This window comes from Solanum pennellii, chromosome 3, assembly GCF_001406875.1.
Source record: "Solanum pennellii chromosome 3, SPENNV200".
NCBI lineage: Eukaryota > Viridiplantae > Streptophyta > Magnoliopsida > Solanales > Solanaceae > Solanum > Solanum pennellii.
The window spans coordinates 53916491-53939779 of NC_028639.1; the positions used below are offsets into that span (position 1 = coordinate 53916491).

General features: G+C 32.5%; 2 protein-coding genes across 2 annotated transcripts; both read left to right on the forward strand.

Moving 5' to 3' along the window:
• Positions 1-367: 367 nt before the first annotated feature.
• Positions 368-6389, forward strand: LOC107012265 (ATPase family AAA domain-containing protein 1-B). Its single transcript, XM_015212059.2, has 5 exons — positions 368-699; positions 2297-2594; positions 4714-4872; positions 5047-5342; positions 5983-6389. Exons 1-5 carry the CDS (start codon positions 499-501, stop codon positions 6160-6162), a joined length of 1134 nt encoding a protein of 377 aa, XP_015067545.1. The 5' UTR covers positions 368-498; the 3' UTR covers positions 6163-6389.
• A 4138-nt stretch (positions 6390-10527) lies between these two features.
• Positions 10528-13172, forward strand: LOC107013000 (AAA-ATPase At2g46620-like). Its single transcript, XM_015212983.2, has one exon. The coding sequence runs from the start codon at positions 11350-11352 to the stop codon at positions 12943-12945; it is 1596 nt and encodes a 531-aa protein (XP_015068469.1). The 5' UTR covers positions 10528-11349; the 3' UTR covers positions 12946-13172.
• Positions 13173-23289: the final 10117 nt, after the last annotated feature.

Sequence of the window (23289 nt, forward strand, 5' to 3'; positions counted from 1 at the left end):
ATATTTTTGCTTGTGTATATACAATTTCTCTCGCTTTATACAAAACAGAAACAGCATTATACACTTCTGTGTGTAAAGCGAGAGAGGCGAGCAGAGGGAGAGTGGCGAGCGAGAATGGGAGAGTGGTGAGTGAGATTTTTGGGAGAGAGGCGCCTGACAAACTTTGGCTAACGTTTGCTATGGAGCACAATTAAATCAAACCCTAGCTACTCCATTTATTTTAGGTTATTAATTTGCTATTATATACAATTTTCCCTAAAAAGAATTATTATATGGATATTGAATGGGGCGGGGCGAGGCGAATTAAAAACTTTGCGGGTTAAGTTAGGCTAATTCCAACATATAAATTGAGAGTTTGAATTATGAAGTGGCAAGTTAATAAAGCAGTTATTCTGTGAGTCAAATTGATTCTTGTGAGAAATAAACCCTAAAAAATTGAAACACTTAGATGGATGCGAAACTTTGCTTGTTTGAAACGCCATTGTAGTGAGAAGAAAGATGAAGAGACGTTCATCGGAGACGAAGTTGTTGAAAGAATTGTTACTCTATGCGGCCAGCGCCGCTTTGAGCAGCCTTGTTTTGTTTGTGGGGCTCCGACAACTTGACCCGAATCGACAAGCTTCCAAAAAGGCTCTTGAGAACAAGAAGGAACTTGCGAAGCGCCTTGGTAGACCTATCATTCAAACCAATTCCTATGAGGTTACTCTCCAATCTCCTCTCTGTACTTCCCCTTTTTCAATTTTCCATGTTTTTATCATATAGTTAGAATCGCTTAGTTTTGATCATCCATTCTTAACCAGATGTATGGGGTTGAGTTCACTTGGTTAGGGTGTATATCCGTATTTAGTCGGGGCCAATACTTTTTTTCTTTGCTTTAGATTTCCATTACTGATCACTATGGTCTATTGTGCAGTACTGTTTAGAATGGAACAAGCATGCTGAAATTGTAAATGGATAAGAAGATAGTGTGTGTTTTTGGGTCTTGGGTGGGTGGGGGAAGGGAGTTGGCTTGTCATGGATGTATCGTTGTGAGATGGAAGGAGCAATGCTATGACCAGCTCTAGTTCTCTCAATAGATATTACCCATATTTGAGGGGCATCAGGTGATACATGACAAGAGATACTTCAGAAGTTGTTCTAGCATGCCGGAACAGAGAAGGGAATATGTCAGGCCATAAAGGGAGATGGAAGATTGTCTCTACCTTCATTTGGTGGGTGGATAATATGGAAGGAAAGGAATCTGAGATGCTTTGAAAACAAGAGCATCCCTTTCTGGATTTTGACGATGAACTCCTTAGTGACCTTTTATTTTGGTGTATCCATGTTCTCCCCAAAGAGGTGGAGGATATTGCCCATATTTTAGACAGTTTAGGAGGGGTGTAGGTGATAGATCTTTTCTTTTTTTGTTTGTTCTCTCTATACTACTGATGTAATTACTACTGAAATTACAGCAGTAGGATAAATAAAGTGTTAATAGAAATGTTTGAGTCTCTATGGCAAAATATGCTACTATTAATTAGTATTAAGTTGATTAGACCATCCTTTATTCAGCGAAAAATCTGTTGGTCGAGCAATAATCATGCCATTTTGCTTGTCAAACAGACAGACTGTGTTTAGTATGGAGGATAGTGTTTCCAATCATTTTAAAGTATTTGGCCGACTTTACCCAAAGTAAACGTTTTTTCTCAAAATGGGAAGACTTTCCTCACTGTTGGGAAAAAGTTCCTTTTCTTTAGAATTATCTCAAGTCTTTACTTTTTTTCACTTGCTTCCTTTCAAAAAATCACTTGTTTGAACCAACAACTAGACACTGTTTCAGATTTTACTAAAACACTATCCGTTTCTCATATCCTCAATCTTGTACGGTTCCCATATCTATATATTCAACCAAACACGGAAAGTTGATAGAAATTAATTTCCAAAACCTTCCATGGAAAACATTTCCGTACATACCAAATGCACCCGAACCCAAAGTTCCTAAAACTTGCACTGCTTATTTCATCCTGTGTCACTCAGTTTGATTTACATGATGATCATATATTTCATTTTAATTTAATATTTCTTGATGAGCTGGGATCAATTTGTGTTCTGGTTGATTGTGATCACTTCCTACTAGTCTACGAGAGCTTTTTTCCCTTCAAATATTTTGGTTCACAAGGATGTTATGACAACTAATTGTAACGACATTCTTTATTAATTTGGTATGCTATCTTTCTTTATTGGTATGCTTAACATGCAGTCAAAAGCAATCATTTTCATATTGAATTATTTAAGCCCCCTTGTGCTTTGTCAACAGGATGTAATAGCCTGTGATGTAATCAACCCTGATCATATAGATGTAGAATTTGATTCCATTGGTGGATTGGAATCTATTAAGCAAGCTCTATTTGAATTGGTAATTCTTCCCTTGAAAAGGCCTGAACTCTTTTATGGGAAGCTTCTGGGTCCTCAAAAAGGAGTTTTGCTCTATGGACCCCCTGGAACTGGAAAGACGATGCTTGCCAAAGCAATTGCTAAGGAATCAAGTGCTGTTTTTATTAATGTGAGAACATCGAATTTGATGAGCAAATGGTTTGGTGATGCCCAAAAACTCGGTGAGTTAGATCTTGCCCTTACTCTTTCAAGATTCTTCTCCTTGTTTTGATTATTCAAATTTGCTTGGCCCTTGTTTTACTTTTGAATCTTGTCTCAATGGCAATTCAGGCTCGACAAGCATTATTCCACTGGAATAAGATATCCAAGAAACCCTAGTGGTTTGCAACTTTATTAGTTGATTATTTTTGAGGGCATTAAAATTCATCAGAGGAGGAGTTGCTTAGTTTTGTCCAGTCCCTACCAATTGTGTAGTTATCATTCTTTATGGAATTATCCCATTCAAACAAAGTCTTTTAGGGCATAAACAAAAAGATGGATTTCAAGTCTCTCTTGCTAAGTTTTGATTGTATTCTTTCCATATTATTGTGCACAATCAGAAGGCCAAGTCATGAAATGCACTTTTGGATACATATCTCTTTCGATTGTAATTTTTTCTTTTGTCTATAGTATGGTATTTTGCTCTTCTGATTTATTCTTGTTGAGTGGGGTAAAGAGTAGAGCGCGCACTGTTTTTCCTGTGTGTTCTTTGCATAAATCTCAAATGGAGCTGTCATTTGTAGTTCTTGAAATCAAAATTTCAAAGTGAACATATTCTACTAGGATTTGCAACTGCATTGGTTTGAGATGATTTAGCAGTTTTAAAGTAGTTCTTTTAATATTGTAACCTGTGATCCACAAAGTAACCTGTTCAGTTGCTAAAAAGTTTCTTGCCGCAAATACCAAGAAACAACATGGAAAGTCCTAACTTGCTCAACATGAGGATATGAAACACAAGATAATGATTATTGCGATAAGAGACACTTTTCAAGTGCATGCTTCATTTCTGAGTTGTAGGACTAGGATAAAGAATCATAGATTATCAAAACAAAAATAGAATAAGTGAAGTGGGAGAAAGGGTTGGAACATCAAAAAAGCAATTATCAGATTTCTTGTTCTACACTTCTTATAGGAATGTTTGTATAGACATTGTATGTATTGACCCATTCATCTTTGGGTTCGAAGAATTCTACTACACAGGTTGCAAGAAGCTGATGACGGATTTCTATCTACCACTATGAAGTCAAACTGCAAGCATCAGATCTACAAATTCTTTTATTTTGTTGGGTTTAGTCAAATCTTGAGACTCCACAGTCCTCAGGCTTTGGTCTTTGTTATAAGAGCACAATGCCAATGTGTGGGTCAGGTGCAAGTTACACGTTCAAACCTTACTGCAGATAGAAGTCTAATATTTAAGTGAAGAAGATAGACTGATGGCCTCACTGTCCAATCTGTTTTGGACCCTGCACCAACGCCCTTTGGGGTTTTTTTGTTATGAAAAAATAATCTTGAATCTCCACCTTAGGTAAAAAGCGGGAGAGGTGAGACAGCATGATGTTATAGGGGAGATGAAAATTAAACTCGGAGAGGAGAGTGTTGATTGCATAGCACCGAGTAATGTTTGCTGGTGACCTCAACATTGAGACATTTTGGAGAAGAGGGAAGGATGAAGGGAAAATATTGCAAGGAGAGGTTAGTGGCATGTGAAAACACTTGATAGGTAACGAAGATTGTTGTAGATTGTCAGTTGGTGCAATTGTAGTTAATGATGCTCTATTTTGTATTGGATTGAAATGGACTTGAATAGAGCTGAAGGATACAAAGAGTGCATATAACTGACTACAACTAATTTGGATGGATGTTGATTGATTAGTGTTGTCAAAGGGTTGTTTAAAGCATACCTTAGGCAGCCCCTCTGCAGTGAAGCCAAGGAGCAAAAGTATAAGGTTATTTTGTTTGACATGAGGTTTGATTCCGGACTGAACATTGGTGGCAGGTGTTCATTGTCTTAATAACAAAAGTGAGTTTGATGTTTCTAGGAGAAGCTTCAATTATGCTACAGAAAATAAAAATTTCACCTAGAAATCTTACAAATACCCCCCACCCCCACCCAAAACAAGATGAGGTTGTTTAAAGCATTGAAGGAGAAAGATCTTATTGTAGTCTTGTTCTTAGAATTCTATTTGTGATTGCCCGTGTTGCTGATTTGCGTTAAGTGACTCAAAATGGCTCATATAGGGTTAGTTATTCAACTGAATGTTAAGACTTCTTCATTGATTTCTCCTTCTATATTTTATACAGTTGCTGCAGTGTTCAGTTTGGCGCATAAACTTCAGCCAGCAATTATATTCATTGACGAAGTGGATAGCTTTTTGGGTCAGCGCAAGTCTACTGACAATGAGGCGTCAACAAACATGAAGACTGAATTCATGGCTTTATGGGATGGTTTTACCACAGATCGTAGGTGCACCCCTTTATGAGATGATTCTTTATTTAGTAGCTTTCATCACCGTCACGTATATTGCAACATTTCCCCAAGAAATTATGCAATTTGAGATGGTTGTCTTTTATCTAGTTAATGATTTAACCAAGGAGGGTCTGGTGACTTCATTTACTGTGGTTATGTTTATGTAGAAAATGCACGAGTTATGGTCCTTGCTGCTACTAATCAACCATCTGAGCTTGATGAAGCAATTCTTCGACGTCTTCCTCAAGCCTTTGAGATTGGAATGCCCAACTGCAGAGAAAGAGCTGAGATTTTGAAGGTGATCCTGAGAGGCGAGAAGGTAGAAGATACCATCGACTATGACGGCATTGCTAGTCTCTGTGATGGATACACTGGTTCTGATCTTCTGGAGCTATGTAAAAAAGCTGCCTACTTCCCCATCCGGGACTTGCTTAATGATGAGAAGAGTGGAAAGCGAACTGCGGTTAGTATTGTATTCTTTTTATCAAATTTCTATTTAGAACTTTACTCTCCTTCAGAAAAATTTGTTATGTGATGGCTACTGACACAAAATGAAGTTTTAGGGACTTCGCCTTATCTGATGAATGAATATAAAAAAAAAAAAGATAGACAGGGAAAATTAAGATGGAAGTACAGCTTTTTAGGCTACAAATAACAGCTAGTCCACTTGAACTGCTTAGACCTCCTCCAAAGCTTTAACATGTCTGTACACTGCAGATAGTGTTGCCTTTTTTCCTAGAGAGGGAACCTTCTCAGATGTCTCCTCCGATACTGAACCATTAAATCTCCTTTGTACAGCCACCCTTTAAAATTTTGTGGATATCAAATAGATTTGGGGGTCGGATTAAACTATGTAACAGGCACCACCTGGAAAATAAATATAGAAACAGAAGGACTAGTCAAGGATCTTTTCGTTTCTTTTTATTCTCTCTAAATGAACTCTGCATCTGCATCTGCTATATTGTTATTGCTACACATTGTGTTGATAGAACTAAGCTGTAAAGCTATCAAATTAGAGTATCAAGGTTGCTTAAATAGAGAGGGGCGTTAGCAATTTATCTGGGTCAGGCTGGGTCTGAGTATCCTTGTTTCTCTTTAAGCAGGAGCCGAGGCCGCTGTTGGAATCGGATTTGGAAAAGGTTTTAACTACGTCAAAAAAGACAAAGGTTGCTGCAAGTGAATACAGCAGGTTAAGTTCAATGCGTGCAGATTCAGATTCTGCAATTAACGAGATTTCTAAGCTTGTGGTTTCCCATATTCTGAATGTCCAGTCAGATAACTAGGATTCTTAATCAGCTATTTGATTTCTTATAAATCATCAGTCTGTCTAAAGTTTGATTTTTTTTCATTTGGTGGCTATTGTGGATGTTGCAGAATTCCTTTAGACCACTGTAGTTCAGCTATTAACTTGTAAGAGCATTGCATGATTTTCACGGCATAGTGGTTAAAAATGACAGTTTTTTTTTTTTTTTATCCTGGGTGGTAGGGTAACGTGTTTCATTTTGTTTAATTGGCTTGGCGTTGTGAAGTTGCATGCATGTATGTGAAATTACAATATTTGTTTTCTTTATATAAAGGAGAAGAATAGTTGATCAGAACTTAGCTGTAATTTGGAATAGCATTCGACTTCAATTGGGACACTTGTGTAGGTTATTGACAACTTTGATACCGACCAGTTATCCTTCGACACAAGGCCCATAACTGCTGATTTGCCTAGGCCCCCTAGTGTAGTGTATCAAATCTCAGCAATTCATCCTTAGGGAGAACAATCATTGCTGAATTCTATAGGGATGATGGGCACTGACTAGTCTTTATCACTTTAGCAAAGCTGCACGTTTTTCTTTATACCAATTATTTTGTTCACCACACTTGCTATCTTGTACCAACATCAAGTAGCTGGCTCATCAAAATTGGACAGGTAAAAATAAGTTAGTACTTTAATTATTAATATTTTTTGTCTTGAAAATGTGAATTCCAACTTCTCCCACTTCATTAATACCAAAAGCTTAGCCTACATTCGAGTCTACATGTTCTTCAATGGGCGTGTTTGGTATGAGGAAAAGAATTTTCAGGAACAAAAAAATAAGTTGCTTAGCAATTAGGAAATTGACTCCCTTAATTGAAGTAGGAAAAACATGTTTACGCGATCATTTGGTGGTGCTAATTAGTGTTTGGGAAGAATGTCCTTTTGCCTCTTTAAGCTTTGGAATTACTCGGTTGCTTTTGGGCCCTGTGACAGTCATTGCTGTTCATGTACAAATAAATGCAAATGATTATAATTGCAGGGGGATACCCCAACAGTTGTAGGATTCTGGACAGAAAACTTTAATAATACTACACACCAAACAAATTGATCCGAATCTTATTTAGTACTTGCAATGATGTATGCACATATTGTTATTAGATAATTTCCGTCTTTATGTTACTGTTTGTGTCATCATTCAGATATTAATGAACAATCTGTTTAAATACTCCAAGATGTTATCAACTGAACAATTTTCGTTTTCTTGCTTTACCAGGAATATACTTTATGCTAAAACTCAAGGTGGTCAATTCGAAAAAATTAATATAATATATATAAAAATTCTTATATTTTAGAAATTGGATATTTTTGATAAAATCTGCAACTTCGATACTAGATAAAAAAAGATGTTAGTTAATAGCCTGCTATCATATATTACTCATTCGGTGTATTAGTATGTGACACGAATGAAATGTGAAGCTAAAAGTTAGTTATTTTGATTTTATAGTATAATATATCTGATTTTCACATAATATATTATTATGTTGATCCATTTGTTCTAAATACATGTGAAATTTTGAAAGTCAGCGAAAATATTTGAAGTTGCGATTTATAGTCATTTTTAGGGAAAAGGGTCAAAAATACCTTTCAACTACAGTTTATTAGTTGATTAAACCTCTACCGTTAAAAAAGTTCTTTATACCCTCGTTATTAATAATTCACTATTTATACTCCTCAATTGACGAAAATCCTCAAATAAAAAAAAAGACCAATTTCTAAAAAAATGACCCAAACCCCATTTTAGGCCCATGTCAGACTCGTCAACCTATCTTAAATTCAAAATAATTTAATCCGGCTGACGGTATTTTTTATCAGGTGGAGTTTCGAAAGTAATCAAAAATCTTTTATAGAGTTTTTAGATATTTTAAGTTGTCAATTATTTCAAGTTATAATAGTTCTAAAGTTAATTTCACATTATAAATGTTACTTCCTTTATTTCAATTTATGAGGTGTTGAGGAAATTTTAAAAGTCAATCAAATATATTACTATTTTTTAGATATTTCTTTTCACTCTTTAATAATAATTATTATGAGTTATAACATTTTTTACAGTCTCTAAATATATAAATTATTAAGAAATTTCATATAAAAATGATCAATTTACCGTTTAATAGAATTTTAATGGCTAGAAAGACATGTATGCTTCCAGCCATTATTTAATATACGTATTATTTAGTGAATTTCTTATATGTAAAGGTACTAAATTAAATAATTCCAAATTGAAAATAAAAAGTTAAGACGCCTAATTTGGCCAAAAACACAACACTAGTCATCCACGTTAATTTCCAGATAAATAGTTCACATTACGTGAAAACTCTTTATTATGTAGACGAATTTTCAAGTAGACTAATTTTTGTTGAACTTAGCCCTACTGAACCTAATTTCAAACTATTAAAAGTCGCAAGGCAAAGTTTGGTATTGTTGAAAATATATCATGGTTGAAACTGTCCAAACATTCTTTTATTTCAAACGTCAAATTTAGCCTAATACTATAATTCCCCATCTGATTATATATTTATACCAAACATAATAAGAACATACACCTTATGCATTTTAAGTTTTTAACACTTATTTGACATATGTTTTTTTAACTTGTCTTTAGCTGATATTTACATTCTAACACTTAAATATATATATATAAAATTGAACAAATAAATGTACATATATTACGTGGCATAATACATATAAAACGTATATGCGTATGTGTAATTTGTAAATATGAGTATGTGGATCTGTATGATTCCATTATTTTTATATGTGGATCTGTATGATTCCATTATTTTTATTGGGAAAAGAGAAAAAGAAGAATGTCAGTAAAAGACATAAATGGATACAAGCATATAATAAAGCGGATAAAACAATTTGAATATTGAACACGACTTTTAATTTGTATATGGATTGCTGGATTATATTGGTCAAAATTAAATATGACCATCTGGAATAATTAAGATTGAAAAATACACTCCTTTTAATAGGAGATCAAAAGGAAATAAATCTCTAGTCCTCCTTAATAATAATATAGAATACATTAATTAATACTCAGAATATGTTTACTAGTCATAAAGAATATCGTATTACCTTAATTAGTCTCACATATACAAATTGTTTAGTCAATAAGCAGTACATCGAAGAAAATGGAAGATTTTTTTCTCCGGTACTTTATACATTTATTTTAAATTCTATGAAAATCGTTTTCACAAGAGAACGTTATATAACAAAAAGAATATAAAAGATTTGAAATAATCTATTTCTATTTCTATTTAACTTGTAAGGAATAGTTTGGTCACTAGTTAAAGTTATATCGATATTAATAATGTAGGATTAAATTATGATAAATTTCATAACTTACTTTATAAAAGATGTTAATTATATATAATTTAGTTATATGTTGCATAAATATAAAACATAGATTCTCTCATATTATATGTTGCAAATAAGAAGTGTTTTAATATCTTACCCATCATAAAATGAAGGAAAAAAGAAGCGACTCTTTTAACATTTTGTTTGAATCATTGTTAACTATTATTTCATAATGTATTGAATTGTATTGTACTCTATTATACTGTAGATACAATGTTTGACTAGACTATATTGTTTGTTGTTGTTTAATAATATTTTAATTGTTTAGTTGAATTGTATTGTATTGTAATTTATAAATTCACTAAAATATACTTAATTATTCTAGTGCAGGAGTTTTGACTACATTTAAATAATTAAGGTAAAGGTTAAAATAGTATTTTGAAATATTATTTAAAGATATACTTTGAAAAAAAAATTAAGTAATAACAGGAACACACCAAATCGATTGTTCCTTAAAATAGGGTTCTCTTTGTTATGTAACAACGAAATTTAACAATACAATACAATACATTGTAAGTAACAATCAAAACAAACATAGTGAGTATGGTAACGATACAATACAATATAATGGAGAAGGGCATAGTTACCCTTTGGTTGGACACCCTTCGTTAGAAAATTACATCGTATTTATAAGTAAAATAATAATTTAAATGGTTAAATAACATATTTTGGACACCCTTGAATAACAATAAAAAAAATTCTAGCTTAGTGGTTTTAATCGTTCAACTCTTACTAAGTTCTTTGCAACTTGCGGTGCGCGGGATCGATTCCCGTTATTTGACTTTGATTTTTTTTCTTTTCATTAAACATTTAAACAAAATTTGAAAATAATTATTTAATTTAAAGTTAATAACCAATTTTTTTTTCTTTTCATTAAAATTTAAATAAAATTTAAAAGTAATTATTTAATTTAAAGTTAATAAGCAAATCCTATTTATTTATTTCATAAAGCTACTAAAAGTGAAAATACTTTATACAAATTCTCTTTTAATATATTTCATTTGATTCTATTCTTTATTTTTCATTTCTCGTTGTTGGTCATTAGAGATTTGTGAAATCTTGAAGTATAAAAGTGATTTCACTCTAAACTGAAATATATCTCTTTTTCTTTGTTGGTTCACTTTTTATCAGATAAACGTGAACATTAAAGCTAAATATTATGTAGTCTGATTTTAAATTTTTTGATATATTTTAATTAAAAAAAATAATCATTAATGCTATATTGTTTGATTTACAAAATTTAAGTACACCCATTTTTTAAATTATTTTTATGAGCTACAAGATTTTTAGACACCTATCATAAAATTTCTGGCTACGCCACTGATAATGGATAACAACGAATCAAACATAATTTAAGTTAATGGTTTAAAATCTCTTGTATTAAAACAAGGATAATTTTGAACATAAAAAAAAATCAAATCTTCTTGATAGAATAAAAAGAAAAAAAACATAATTTATTCTCAAACAGAAGAAGCACATGAATAACTTGCTATATACTATTACTCATGGAATAAGTTATAAAGGAATTGGTGTATTATTGCATAATTAGTAGTCTATAATTCTAATTTCTAACCAACTAAGATTATAATAGATCAATTTCCACTAACAAAAAAGGATAGAAAATAAATCACATTAATCCTGTTTAAACCTAGCAAATTATGCCGTCCCCGTCTGCAAGCCGTCTCTTAAATTCAAACAAACAAATTAATAAAGACTTATTCATTAATATAAAATACTAATAATTAATGTGCTGTTACCTGCCAATTCCCCGTCCCCTTAAATTTATTTATACTATAATCCTTTCTTTATGCTTTTTCTCATCACTTTATATATACTACTATATATATATAATATACTTTCATTATTACAACATCCACCTTCTCATAATATCATCATTTTCCCCTCAAATTCCCTTTTTCATCATCATACTTCATTTCACTGTTTGATTTTTACTTTTTTTTTTTTACCAATCATGTTTTGGTATTTGATTGCAATAATTGCTTCAGGTTTGTTTCTGAAGATTCTGTTGAAAACTTCTGTACTGCAAATTGTGAAAAAATGGTGGAGGTTTTTGGAGGATGGTTGTTATGTCTATCAGTTCTACAGGGTACCGCAATTCAATCACAACATGCAGGAAAATCAATTGTATCGAAAAGTTTGTACTTATCTGAATTCGCTCCCCTGTGTTGAAGATTCTGATTTCACCAACCTAATATCCGGCGATAAGTCCAATGAAATTAGCCTTGTTTTGGATTCAAATCAAATTGTTGTTGACAAATTCCTCGGCGCTAGAGTTTTCTGGATCAACGAGAAGGATGAATTTACTGGTTTGAAATCGCTTGTTATGAAGATCAGGAAAAAGGATAAGCGTCGAATTTTACAGCCTTACCTTCAGTATATACACTCTGTGTTCGATGAAATTGAGCAGAGGAAAAAGGAGGTGAGATTATTCGTCAATGTAGATAATGAACCTCAGAGAAACGGACGGTGGAGATCAGTGCCGTTCGCACACCCAGCAACTTTTGATACGGTAGTGATGGACACGGATCTCAAAAACAGGGTGAAATCCGATTTGGAATCGTTTCAAAAATCAAAACAGTACTATCACCGACTCGGCAGAGTTTGGAAACGGAGTTATCTCCTCTACGGACCTTCCGGCACCGGAAAATCAACGTTCATCGCCGGAATAGCAAATTTGCTGAACTACGACGTGTACGACGTCGATTTATCCAAAGTCACTGACGATTCGGATCTGAAAATGCTTCTGTTACAAACAACGAACAAGTCGCTAATTGTTATCGAAGATCTCGATCGTTACCTTGGGACCAAATCAACAGCTCCAAGTTTATCTGGAATTCTCAACTTTATGGATGGAATATTCTCGTGTTGTGGGGAAGAGCGAATCATGATATACACTATCAACAACAAAGATCAAATTGATCCGACGGTTCTCCGTCCAGGAAGAATCGACGTTCACATACACTTCCCTTTATGTAATTTCAACTCTTTCAAAACCCTAGCGAATAGCCATTTGGGTTTAAAAGATCACAAGCTTTTCCCACAGGTAGAGGAGATTTTTCAAACCGGGGCGGCTCTCAGCCCGGCTGAAATCGGCGAAATTATGATATCAAACCGGAGCTCGCCGACTCGGGCATTGAAAACAGTCATTTCAGCTCTGCAAATCAACACCGAGTCGAGGGCGGCGACTCGGCATGCACGGCGGTTGAGCGAGAGCGGGTCGGTTCGAGCCGCGGAGGAAACGGGTGAGTCGGGTATTTTTTGCAAAGAGAATCTCAGAGAGTTCAAGAAGCTATATGGACTTTTACGAGTAAGGAGTTGTAGAAAAGATTCATCCTACGAATTTGATACGTCAGATAAAGATAATTCAAGGCATGATAATTAACATTAACATATGTTTGTTTTGGGGCATAAATAATCACCCTTACCTGCATAATCATTAGTTTAGTTTAGCTTATAATTTGAAAGTTGATATTTTTTCATTGTGAGTGATTTATTTAGTTGATTTAACATAAAGATCGTAGCTAAAATTCATTATTTTATATTAGTTAATGTAGTATTGATCAAAGTTACTCACACTTAAAAAGAAGGATCATATATCTTGTTAAGTAATTTGAAACACAAAAGCTTATTTGATGCACTTGTCCAACGCGTACCTTAGTCTTTTTGCACAAGTATGCTAATATCTGTTCAAATCTTTGATAATGTATTTTTTCTTCATTTTAAATTAAAAATAATTGTATATCTAGCGAGTTCACCATAATGTCTAAAGTAAAGTTAAGGTACTATATTGAACCACATAAGGAAATGTGTTAATTTTTATTGTTTAATTTATACCTTTTTAGTACATTTTTTCACATGTGTTTGATACTAAGATTTACAAAGAAAGCAATATCCATAAGGTGTAACACCATTTTGATTACATACTTCTGCCTCTAATAATGTCCTAGTTTGATTACATACTTCCGCCTCTAATAATGTCCTAGTTATCTTCTTATTCTGAGTTCTCATCTAAAAATTCATAATTTAAAAATAATGTCTTTGTTATAAAAATAAAGTATTAGAAATTTAGTACTACAAAGAAATAGAGAGAAATTTAGTAATATTTTTCTTTCAATATTTCAATGCATTTGTTCCTATATATAAGATAATTATATATAGAAATTAAGTATATTTCTAATCCTTCAAAGTCATGAAAGAAATCTTTTAAAATCATAAATAATTCCCTCAAAATTATATTTAAATCTTTTAAAGTCATAAAATATGAATTTGATACATGATATCCGCATTTCATTATTTAGAAGATGTTGCCAATCTGTGTTAAGAAAATCAGAAATTACTGGTTGTAATAAATCATTCAGAAACACGAAGTAACTGAGATTTTTAGAACCAGTAAATAAGATGAACAGAAATTTATTTGTAAAAAATAATGTAATCTGTAAAACTTACCAGAATCTAGAATAGTCTTTTTAAAAATTCAGGAAGAAAATCAAGTCCACTGAATTCACAGTGTCCCCTTAAGGAAATTATTCCCCTCTAGTATCCGAGGTTTGATTTGGAATATAACCTCCCAGGGTAAAATGATCTTAATCAGTAGAGTATAGATACCAAAAACTCTACTGTCAGCGAATCAATCCACAGCAGGAAAGTACACGAAGAAATATATGTGTTTTTTAAGAAGAAAGAAGATTAGAAAATTCGTTAGAAAAAATTCTGAAGACTGAATGGTATTTATAGGCAAGAATAATATATTCTGAAAGGTTGCTACCCTTTCAGAATTGACACGACCATTAATGAAAGGTTGCAAACTTTCAAATGGTATTGACTGTTCCTGAAAGTTGCAACCTTTCAGAACAGTCATGGCGGGAAATTTTGAATATAACGGAATTTAAAACGGGTCACTCACGCGGATCCGAGTCGGGTCGGGTTAACTAAAAAAATTGAAAACATTTCGGTTAAATTCTGTTATCAACTAATTTATTGAAAATAATTTTTGGCCATTTAAATTAATTAATAAATAATTAAAATAAATTTTGTCCAAAAAATTATCTCTCGATCGATCATTTGCCAAAGCCAAAGCCAAAGCCGAAGCGAGCGAGCGACGACGACGACGGCGCGAGGGGGGTCCCTCTTTCCAACCCTTTTAACAATTAATAGGAGTGTTTATTTATTTAAACTCTCCTATTTTCATTTCCATTACCGATGAGGGACTATTGCCTTTTTCAATAAAGCATTAGAGGACTTTTCAAGTTCCCAACCTTTCAAGTTCTAAACTTTTCAAATTCCTCTCCTTCCCTCTATTTCCCATCAATTCTTGCTACATACCCAACAGAAGAGTCTTCGTATTGTTCAAAAAAGAAAGTGTATCATTCTCCACTATTGAAAGAAATTTGTTAGTGAAGATAGCAAACTTTATTGATTCCCCATTGAATAATTAGGTAAGGTAAAAAAGAATCAATATCCATTAATAAAGGTGATTGACTTTGTTGTTTTATTGCATGACATTGTAGAAACTTGATCTTTTCTTTGACTTTGCCAATTGAACAATAGACAATGAACATGAATGGAACCACCAAAAATTAAAAACAAAAAATATTTCCTCCATTTAAAAAATAATATTTCTATTTTATTTTTAGTTTATTTAAAAAAGAATGACTTCTTTTCTTTTTTTGGTAACACTTTAAGTTTAACTTTCCACGTGACATGTTTAAAATCAAAAGATTAAAGAACATTTTGATACATTTGACATAACTTAAATTTGAATCACAAAATTAATAATTTTTCTTTCTTTTCTTAAACTCCATTCCAAGTAAAACTAAGTCAATCTTTTTAAAACGAAGAAAGTAATAAAACAATAAATTCACCAAATTTAAAAAGGGAAACTTTTCATAAAATCCATATTTTAATTTATTTTTGCTCTTTTCCTCTTTGACTTGTGGGCAATAAGCTATCCACTTCGTATAAAAAAATGAGATATCATTGTGACATTTTCCCTACTTTCCATTCTCCACAACTCAACTTAAAGTGCGGCAATTAATAGATCGTCTATTTTACTCACATGTTCTGTTTTGCACCTTTGTTTTAAAAAAATACTAATTAAACAATAATTGAATTAATTATTCTTATTAATGTTATAAATCCATTGAATTGTGTGTATTGTCCTTTAGATATACTCAAGACTTAATTGTATTCATATATACATGTTTCTAAGGTGATAAGAACCATTTGGATAACTATGTACCTACTAATTGGACATTAATCATGGGGGCCTTTGGGGTGATATCTCAACTCTATAAATAGAGATATCATTCACCTTTTGTTATATAAGCTTGAACAAGAAGAAAGTCTTATCTTCCATCTTACTTCTCTTGTCTTCATCTCTTTATATTTATATTGCCATGAGATTGATTTTATAACACGTTATCAGCACGAGACTCTAGCCAATTGAGAGTGAGTTTTAGTTTTTCTTCAACTCATGTTTTAGTTGATCTCGTTATGAGAATCAAAGTATTATTTGCATAAAATCAGGTATGTATTTTCTAAAATATTTTTATGATTTAGAATAAAATAGTATTCAGTCACTAACAATTATTAGGAACCGAAGACATATACTACTATTGGTTGAATATGACAGGCTATACAAAATTTCTTAAATAGAAGAAGGTATAAAATTTTAATAGCATGAGTTTTGAATGTTATTTTGATTGTTTTGAAAGACTCAAAGGATGAGTCATGTTGTACTTCGGTCTACTATACCGTTGGTTAAGGGTAAGATGATGGATTCAAGTTTCATCGCACCAAAAGGGTAAGACATCAGGTTAAAGTCCGGATGCACCGTAATGAAAAATATTTAAGGATAAGACGATAGATTTAAGTTCTATCGCACCAAAAGGGTAAGACATCAATTTGACTTTTGATGCACCGTGATTTGGTTGAAGTCCCATAGAATTATGGCGTAACACGCCTTATATGGATAAGACATTGAGTTTGAGTTAATGCACCATAGTGATGATATAATGATGACTAAGGCTTTGATGAAAAGTCTTGAAATTCATCCTATTGAATTTGCTCCATTCCTTGAAAAGAATATGGTAGCAACATATAATAATTTTGAAATCGCATGTTCACTTGCTCCATTCTATCGTATGAATGTGGTAGCAGTAAATAGTTAGTCTGAAAGATGACAAATGATAAACGATATGAAAGGGACATGAAATGACGGAATTATAATAGTCATCGTTGTGGTAATTATAAAAGCAAGAACACTATTGGTTCTTCAAATAGTCCTTCGAAATGTGAAGGCAATTTTTATTAAAATGGTAGAAAGGTCATTAGACTTGTGAATGTTGTCGACCCAATAATTTGACAACTTTATAAATCCTCCATCAAGAGACAAGAAGATAAAGTGATGGTACACTTGATCTTTCAAAGTGATGTTGAGGTGTGTCATGAAAATATGATGAATTTTAAAGTCATAACAATGTGCTTATAATGCAAATTTATGAAGTACATATAAATAATTAGTCCATTCCTTGAAGAGAATGTGACTTGTGATGAGTATCGTGAATGCTCGACCATTCTATAAGAGAATGGGTCCAGATGTGATAAAATCATTATGGGTTGGATATATGCCACAACTCACCTCTATGGAAGGTTTGAGAAAAAAAATGATATATGTCACTTCTCATCTCTACGGGAGATTTGAGAGGAAATAAATTTTATTTGGCAGAAATGGCTAATTGTATTGTACGTTTTATACGTCACTATGGTATGAACTACCGAAAGGGCAAAAGAAAGAAATAGTTCTTGCCTATAAGGGTTGTGGTCATTATTGTGTGGCAATACAAATTTGTCATTGGTTGTGTACCTATGGTACAACAAAAGTAAAGCAAGAAAGACGTCTTGCTCGTAATGATTTTGACCATGACAATAATAATATAATTTCCTCCTTGAAGGAGATGCTCACCATAGGGATGGTGTCATGCAATATGTGATAGTACACAAAATTAATTGCAAGCTCTAACGAGTTGTGCTATTATCAGAGGAATAATATTGGGGTTGTAGTAAGTCTCAAAAGAAACTTTTTAAGTTTCGGATGAATTGAAAATAAATATTGAGACTATAAATCACTACAACCGAAGAGGGTTATAAATGTTTATGTAAAAGATTACCCCACTTTTCCTCTTGTTTGTTCCATACAAACATGTACATGCTGATGAAATCACATGTAAAAGTAAATTATAAGTGTACTAAAATAAAGATCAGTTGGCATGACTGGTTGACCATTCCGATTAAATGTGATGCAAACGTGATTGAGAATTCAGGTGATTTATATGATGAAGAAATAAAGATTCTTCAAGAATTCTCTTGTGTTGCTTGTTCTCTTGATAAAATGATCATTGTACCAGCTAAGGTTGGGACTGTAATCCCCTAAAATTTTTGGAACATATAAAAGGGTGAATATGGGCCCGTTCACCTGTCATGTGGATCATTTGCAACTATATGATTGATGCATCTATGCGATGGTCACATGTATTTTGTTGTCAACTTACAAATTGGTTTTTGTAAGGTTGTTTGCTCGAATTGTTAAAATTAAGAGCACAGTTCCAAACTATGAAATTATATTGATAATGCTGGTTGATTTAGCAGAAATTGTATGCCTCCAATTATAGCTAAATCATGGTTATGAGAACAAAACTCCCAAATAAGATTTGGTATGAGATAATTTTATTTAACATGTAGCAACACATGTATGCATCAAACCAACAAGGTTTCCCCATTAAAATTGGTTCAGGGTCAGGAACCATATAATTTTCATCTAAAATGTTGAATGTGCGGTTATGATTTTAATTGCTCCACCACGCACAAAGATGAACTTCCAAATAAGGTTGGAATGAATGTTAGATTTTCTAACATTAGGGGGAGAGATGATTGACAGCTGAAAATTATGTGTGAGGTTAATTATGAATTATCTAGATCCTCGTTAAATAAATATGTGAACTTAAAGTTCAAGGGATAATTCAGTTGCATAATGTTGCAAATCAGTTGCCAGATGAATGCACTGACCCTATGATATAATTCAGCTGCAAATGCTCCAATGTGAAGTCCTTGAAGGACAGAGTCTATGATACGCCGGAAGCGTAATAGACCAATCGATTCCAAATATAAAATTCCTTGAAGAAGGAAGGAGCAAATGATTAATATGGTCATGATAATGAGGCAAGTGCTATAAAAGAGCACATTGACATAACACTTCATAAAATCTTGAAAAAGGTTCAGGTACCTGAAATAATGAAAAATGAAGAGATCTCGATAAGTTATGTCTTGTTGGAATCGATATCAAATAACCGTCGACGGTATCTTTGATATGAGGTAGCGCTCAATGATATAAATTGTGACGAGGATCTTGAATTCAAATCTGTCATATAGTGTGGACAGATAAATGGTTGGCCAAGTAAAATGCACAATTCAAGTATATTTTGTTTCACTTAGAAAAGTGACATTTTGGACTGGTAGTCCATAAATCAAGGTATAATGTCAGTGGGGTACAAATAAATTATTATGCGATAGTATAACCGTAAGATATCAAATACGGTTTGTGCCTTGGGGCATAAAGGTTTATCGCAAAAATCCTGACATTATTGGAGATGTTTTCTCCTTTGGTGGATGCAATGAGGTTTGTTTTGATCTGGCAACATATGAAAACTTGAATGCATGTAATGAATAATTGTAATGTCTAGCTAGACAATGAAGGTTATATGAAAATCCTTGAAACAATCGAGGTGTCTGAAGCATATAAGAGTTTGAAAGAAACTTTTTCAATAAAGCTTCAAGAATCCTTATATGGATTGAAATAGTCAAGGAAGAAAAAGGGTACAAAAGAATGACCCTAATTGTCCTTGTATTTTTATGAAAAGGTCTTGGTAAGACAAAATTTTGTCTTGACCTACAGATTGATAATTTGACAAATGAAATATTTGTCTAACAGTGCACATACACTGAAAAGTTTTGATGCAATTTTATATGGATAAATCGCATTCATTGAGTACCCCAATGATTATGAGATCACTTGACATAAATGATGATTCAGTTTGATCTCAAAAGAAGGATGATGAGTTTCTTGGTGATGAAACTCTATCTTGGTGCAATCAGGGCACTAGTGCATCTTACTAACAATATTTGACCAGATATTTGTTTTGCAGTAAATTTACTGGCAAGATTCAGTTTCTCCCCGATAAAAGGACATTGAAATGGTGTTGAGCACATGATTGAATATCCTCGAAGGACCATAGTTATGGGTTTATTCTATTTCGAGGAATCCAAGACAAAATTGATTGGTTACGCAGATGCAGAATATTTATCTGATCCGCATAAAGCTCTATCTCAAGCACGCTATGTGTTTGCATGTGGAGGCACAATAATATCCTGGCGATCAATGAAGCAAATGTTGCTATGCAGAAATAAAAGTCCTCCATGAAGCAAGTCGAAAGTGCGTCTGGTTGAGATAAATGACACACCATATTCAGGAAATGTGTGGTTTTTCTTTGAAAAAGAATATGTCAACCACAATGTACGAAGATTGGAGACATCATCACAAGAAATTAAGTGATGTTTTAATCAGGGGGAGTATAATACGCGTTGCACTCTTTTTCCCTTGACCGAGGTTTTTTCCCACTGGGTTTTTCTGGCAAGGTTTTTAATGAGGCAACAAATAGTGCGTATCAAAAGATATGTGTACTCTTTTTCCTTCACTAGAATTTTTTCCCACAGGGTTTTTCCTAGTAAGGTTTTAACGAGGAACATTATCTATGGACATCCAAGGGGGAGTGTTATAAATCCATTGAATTGTGTGGATTGTCCTTTAGATATACTCAAGACTTATTGTATTCATGTATACATGTTTCCAAGGTGATAAGAACCATTTGGATAACTATGTACCTACTAATTGGGCATTAATCATGGGGGCCTTTGGGGTGATATCTCAACTCTATAAATAGAGATATCATTCACCTTTTGTTATATAAGCTTGAACAAGAAGAAAGTCTTATCTTCCATCTTACTTCTCTTGTCTTCATCTCTTTATATTTATATTGCCATGAGCTTGATTTTATAACAATTAATTACTTTTTCCAATTTAATATTATCTCTGTCTATTTCATTTGTCCAGATTTGACTTGACAAATTTTTTAAGAAGCAATAAATAAAATGTCAATTTTACTATATCATATTTTGAATATAATAAATTCATTACTATGAGAAATGCATTGAGAGAAGACTATAATTAATAATAAGGTAGGAACTGATGTGATAAATTTGATTTTCAAATGGTACAAGTAAAAATGGACATCTCTTTTTAGTAAGACAGACAAATAAAAATGAACCGAAAAGATACTTCTCTCATTTGCACCACATTAATTTTTTTCCATATTTTATGACTAAGGTAAAGCAAAGATGGAAAACAAAAAATGAAGAATATATCTTGATTTTTCAAGATGAGAACTGTTTGAGACCATTTATTTTTAATAAGCACAAGTAGTAAAATGGATCGAAAGATTTATGAAGCAACTAGTATTCTGGTGCCGTACACATCAAATTATTCACTTCTAAAGAAAAGAAATAGATTATTAATGATTTTTTAGTTATATAAAATCTTATTTATTTAAATTAAATTAAAAAATTAACCATAACTATTTTGGACCAAAATGTAGTAGTACACATAAATACACATGCTATAAATTGGAGATTGGATAGGTAAATTCACCAGTTTAAAGCTTGTTTTTTTTAAGAAAAAAATAAATGTCTCTTTTAATATATTTTCCTCTTTTGTCATTTTAACGAACAATCATAATCTCAAAGTAGGGCTGTTTAAAATCGAATCAAAACTGATAAGCCGAATCGATAAAAAAGTTATTGGTTTATAGTAATGGGTTATTGACTTAGTGGTTTTGATAACAGTTTTGATTTTTTTTGTTATCGGGTTATTGGTTCTTAACGGTTTAAAGTAAATTAAATAATTATATTTGTACAATTTTGTATATAAAGTCCTCGACTAGATGTTTAATTTCCTACTTTTATTTTTGGTTGTCTCAAACACTTGATTATTCTACAATGTAAAAGTGTTTGCTTTTGAGCAAGATGTAACTTGTGAACTAAGTGCATGATTTATTTGGTTTGTCACCTTGTTTCTAAGTGATTTTCAATGTTTTTTCTTTTGTGTCAAATCTTAACGGCTAAACCGATAACCGAACCGATAACGATAAAAAATCGATAAACCAATAACCGATAAGCCAATATCTTAATGGTTCTCTAACAGTTTAGCATTTCTACAAACCGATAACCAATAAGCCAACCCGATAAACTTTTAAACCGAACCAAACCAGCCGATACACAACCCTATCTCAAAGTAACTTAAGCATTTTATTTTCACTCACTCACCATAAAATCTATTCATAATGATTATTTATGAAAAGGTTTTTTGCTGGTATTTATCTTTTCCTTTTGATTGATAAAAGTGAAAGGTACGTAATTCACGAATTATCTCAAATAATTTAAAATTAAAGTTCGATTATTGCAGTAATTAAGTTATTTGTTTAAATTTAGGCATTAACAAATGAATGTGGTGGAGCGATAAGTACTCATTTATCCTTATAAGGTATCTCTGGTTTGAGTCACTTTTGTCAAGAAACATTTTATTCTCTAATGTGAAACTTTCTAATCCGAATCCAAATTTAATCGGGCTTCAATTGAATACATCGGGCAGAAAACCAATAATAAATAAATATGAGGTTTTGAGAATAATAAGAGTACATTTTGTGGAAAGAAGTTGAAATATTGTATAGGAGCTGAAGTGATAATTGTATATAACACACTTAATTCCCCAACTTTATTAACATAATTTCAAATATAACTGAATGGGTAGGGTTACGCTCTTCAGCACATTTTAGTTCAATTTATTACAATCCAAATAGTTTTTTGACATGGCATGAAACATTCATTTATCATCTTAATCCATTTTAATCTATTCAAATTTAACTCAACTCATCCATTTGATCTTCGACTCTTTTTCGATCATAGAGTTTTGCTCTTTAATTACTTGAAAACGATTGATTGACAAATATAGCGTAGAAGGTTGTGGAGCTTTAGACTTTTAGCCTCCGAACTTCAAATTTAAGAAGTTTTAACTTTTGACCTTAAAGATTTTCTATGAACACATAAGGATCACAAGTTCAAGGAGCATTTGAGTTGGGCCAACAATCAAATCCCACATCTTTACTTGTTATATGAGCCCAACTAATTGTGTCTCATCATCATCAAGGAGTCCAGAACCAACTTTTCAGGCCCAAAAAACCCTTATCATAGGAAAAAAATACCTAAGTAATTGGTTATCCTCCAAGACAATATCATTCTTATCAAGAAAAAGGACAAAATTTTTTGGTTTATTAGTTAAAATGGAGTTATTTTTATTCTTATCGTTAAAATAAAGTTATTTTTATCCTTGTGATTACTATAACTGTCACTTGTATCCTCAATTGAATGGAAAGTCACAAATCAACTAAAATTACCCAATTTCGATTAAAATGACCTGATTTTCTCTTTTAGTCCAAACCCGATCCACTAAACCAAATGAGTTCGTACCAAATTAAAACCTCAACCCCATCTCTCTAATCTTGAACTCATTGATTCAATATATATATATATATATATATATATATATATATATATATATATA

Bases quoted from the DNA above. Each gene is read 5' to 3' on its own strand.
- LOC107012265 (XM_015212059.2), top strand. From the start codon at position 499: ATGAAGAGACGTTCATCGGAGACGAAGTTGTTGAAAGAATTGTTACTC. The intron at 700-2,296 runs GTTACTCTCCAA...CTTTGTCAACAG, and splicing joins TTCAAACCAATTCCTATGAG to GATGTAATAGCCTGTGATGT. The intron at 2,595-4,713 runs GTGAGTTAGATC...TATTTTATACAG, and splicing joins TGGTGATGCCCAAAAACTCG to TTGCTGCAGTGTTCAGTTTG.
- LOC107013000 (XM_015212983.2), top strand. From the start codon at position 11,350: ATGCTTTTTCTCATCACTTTATATATACTACTATATATATATAATATA.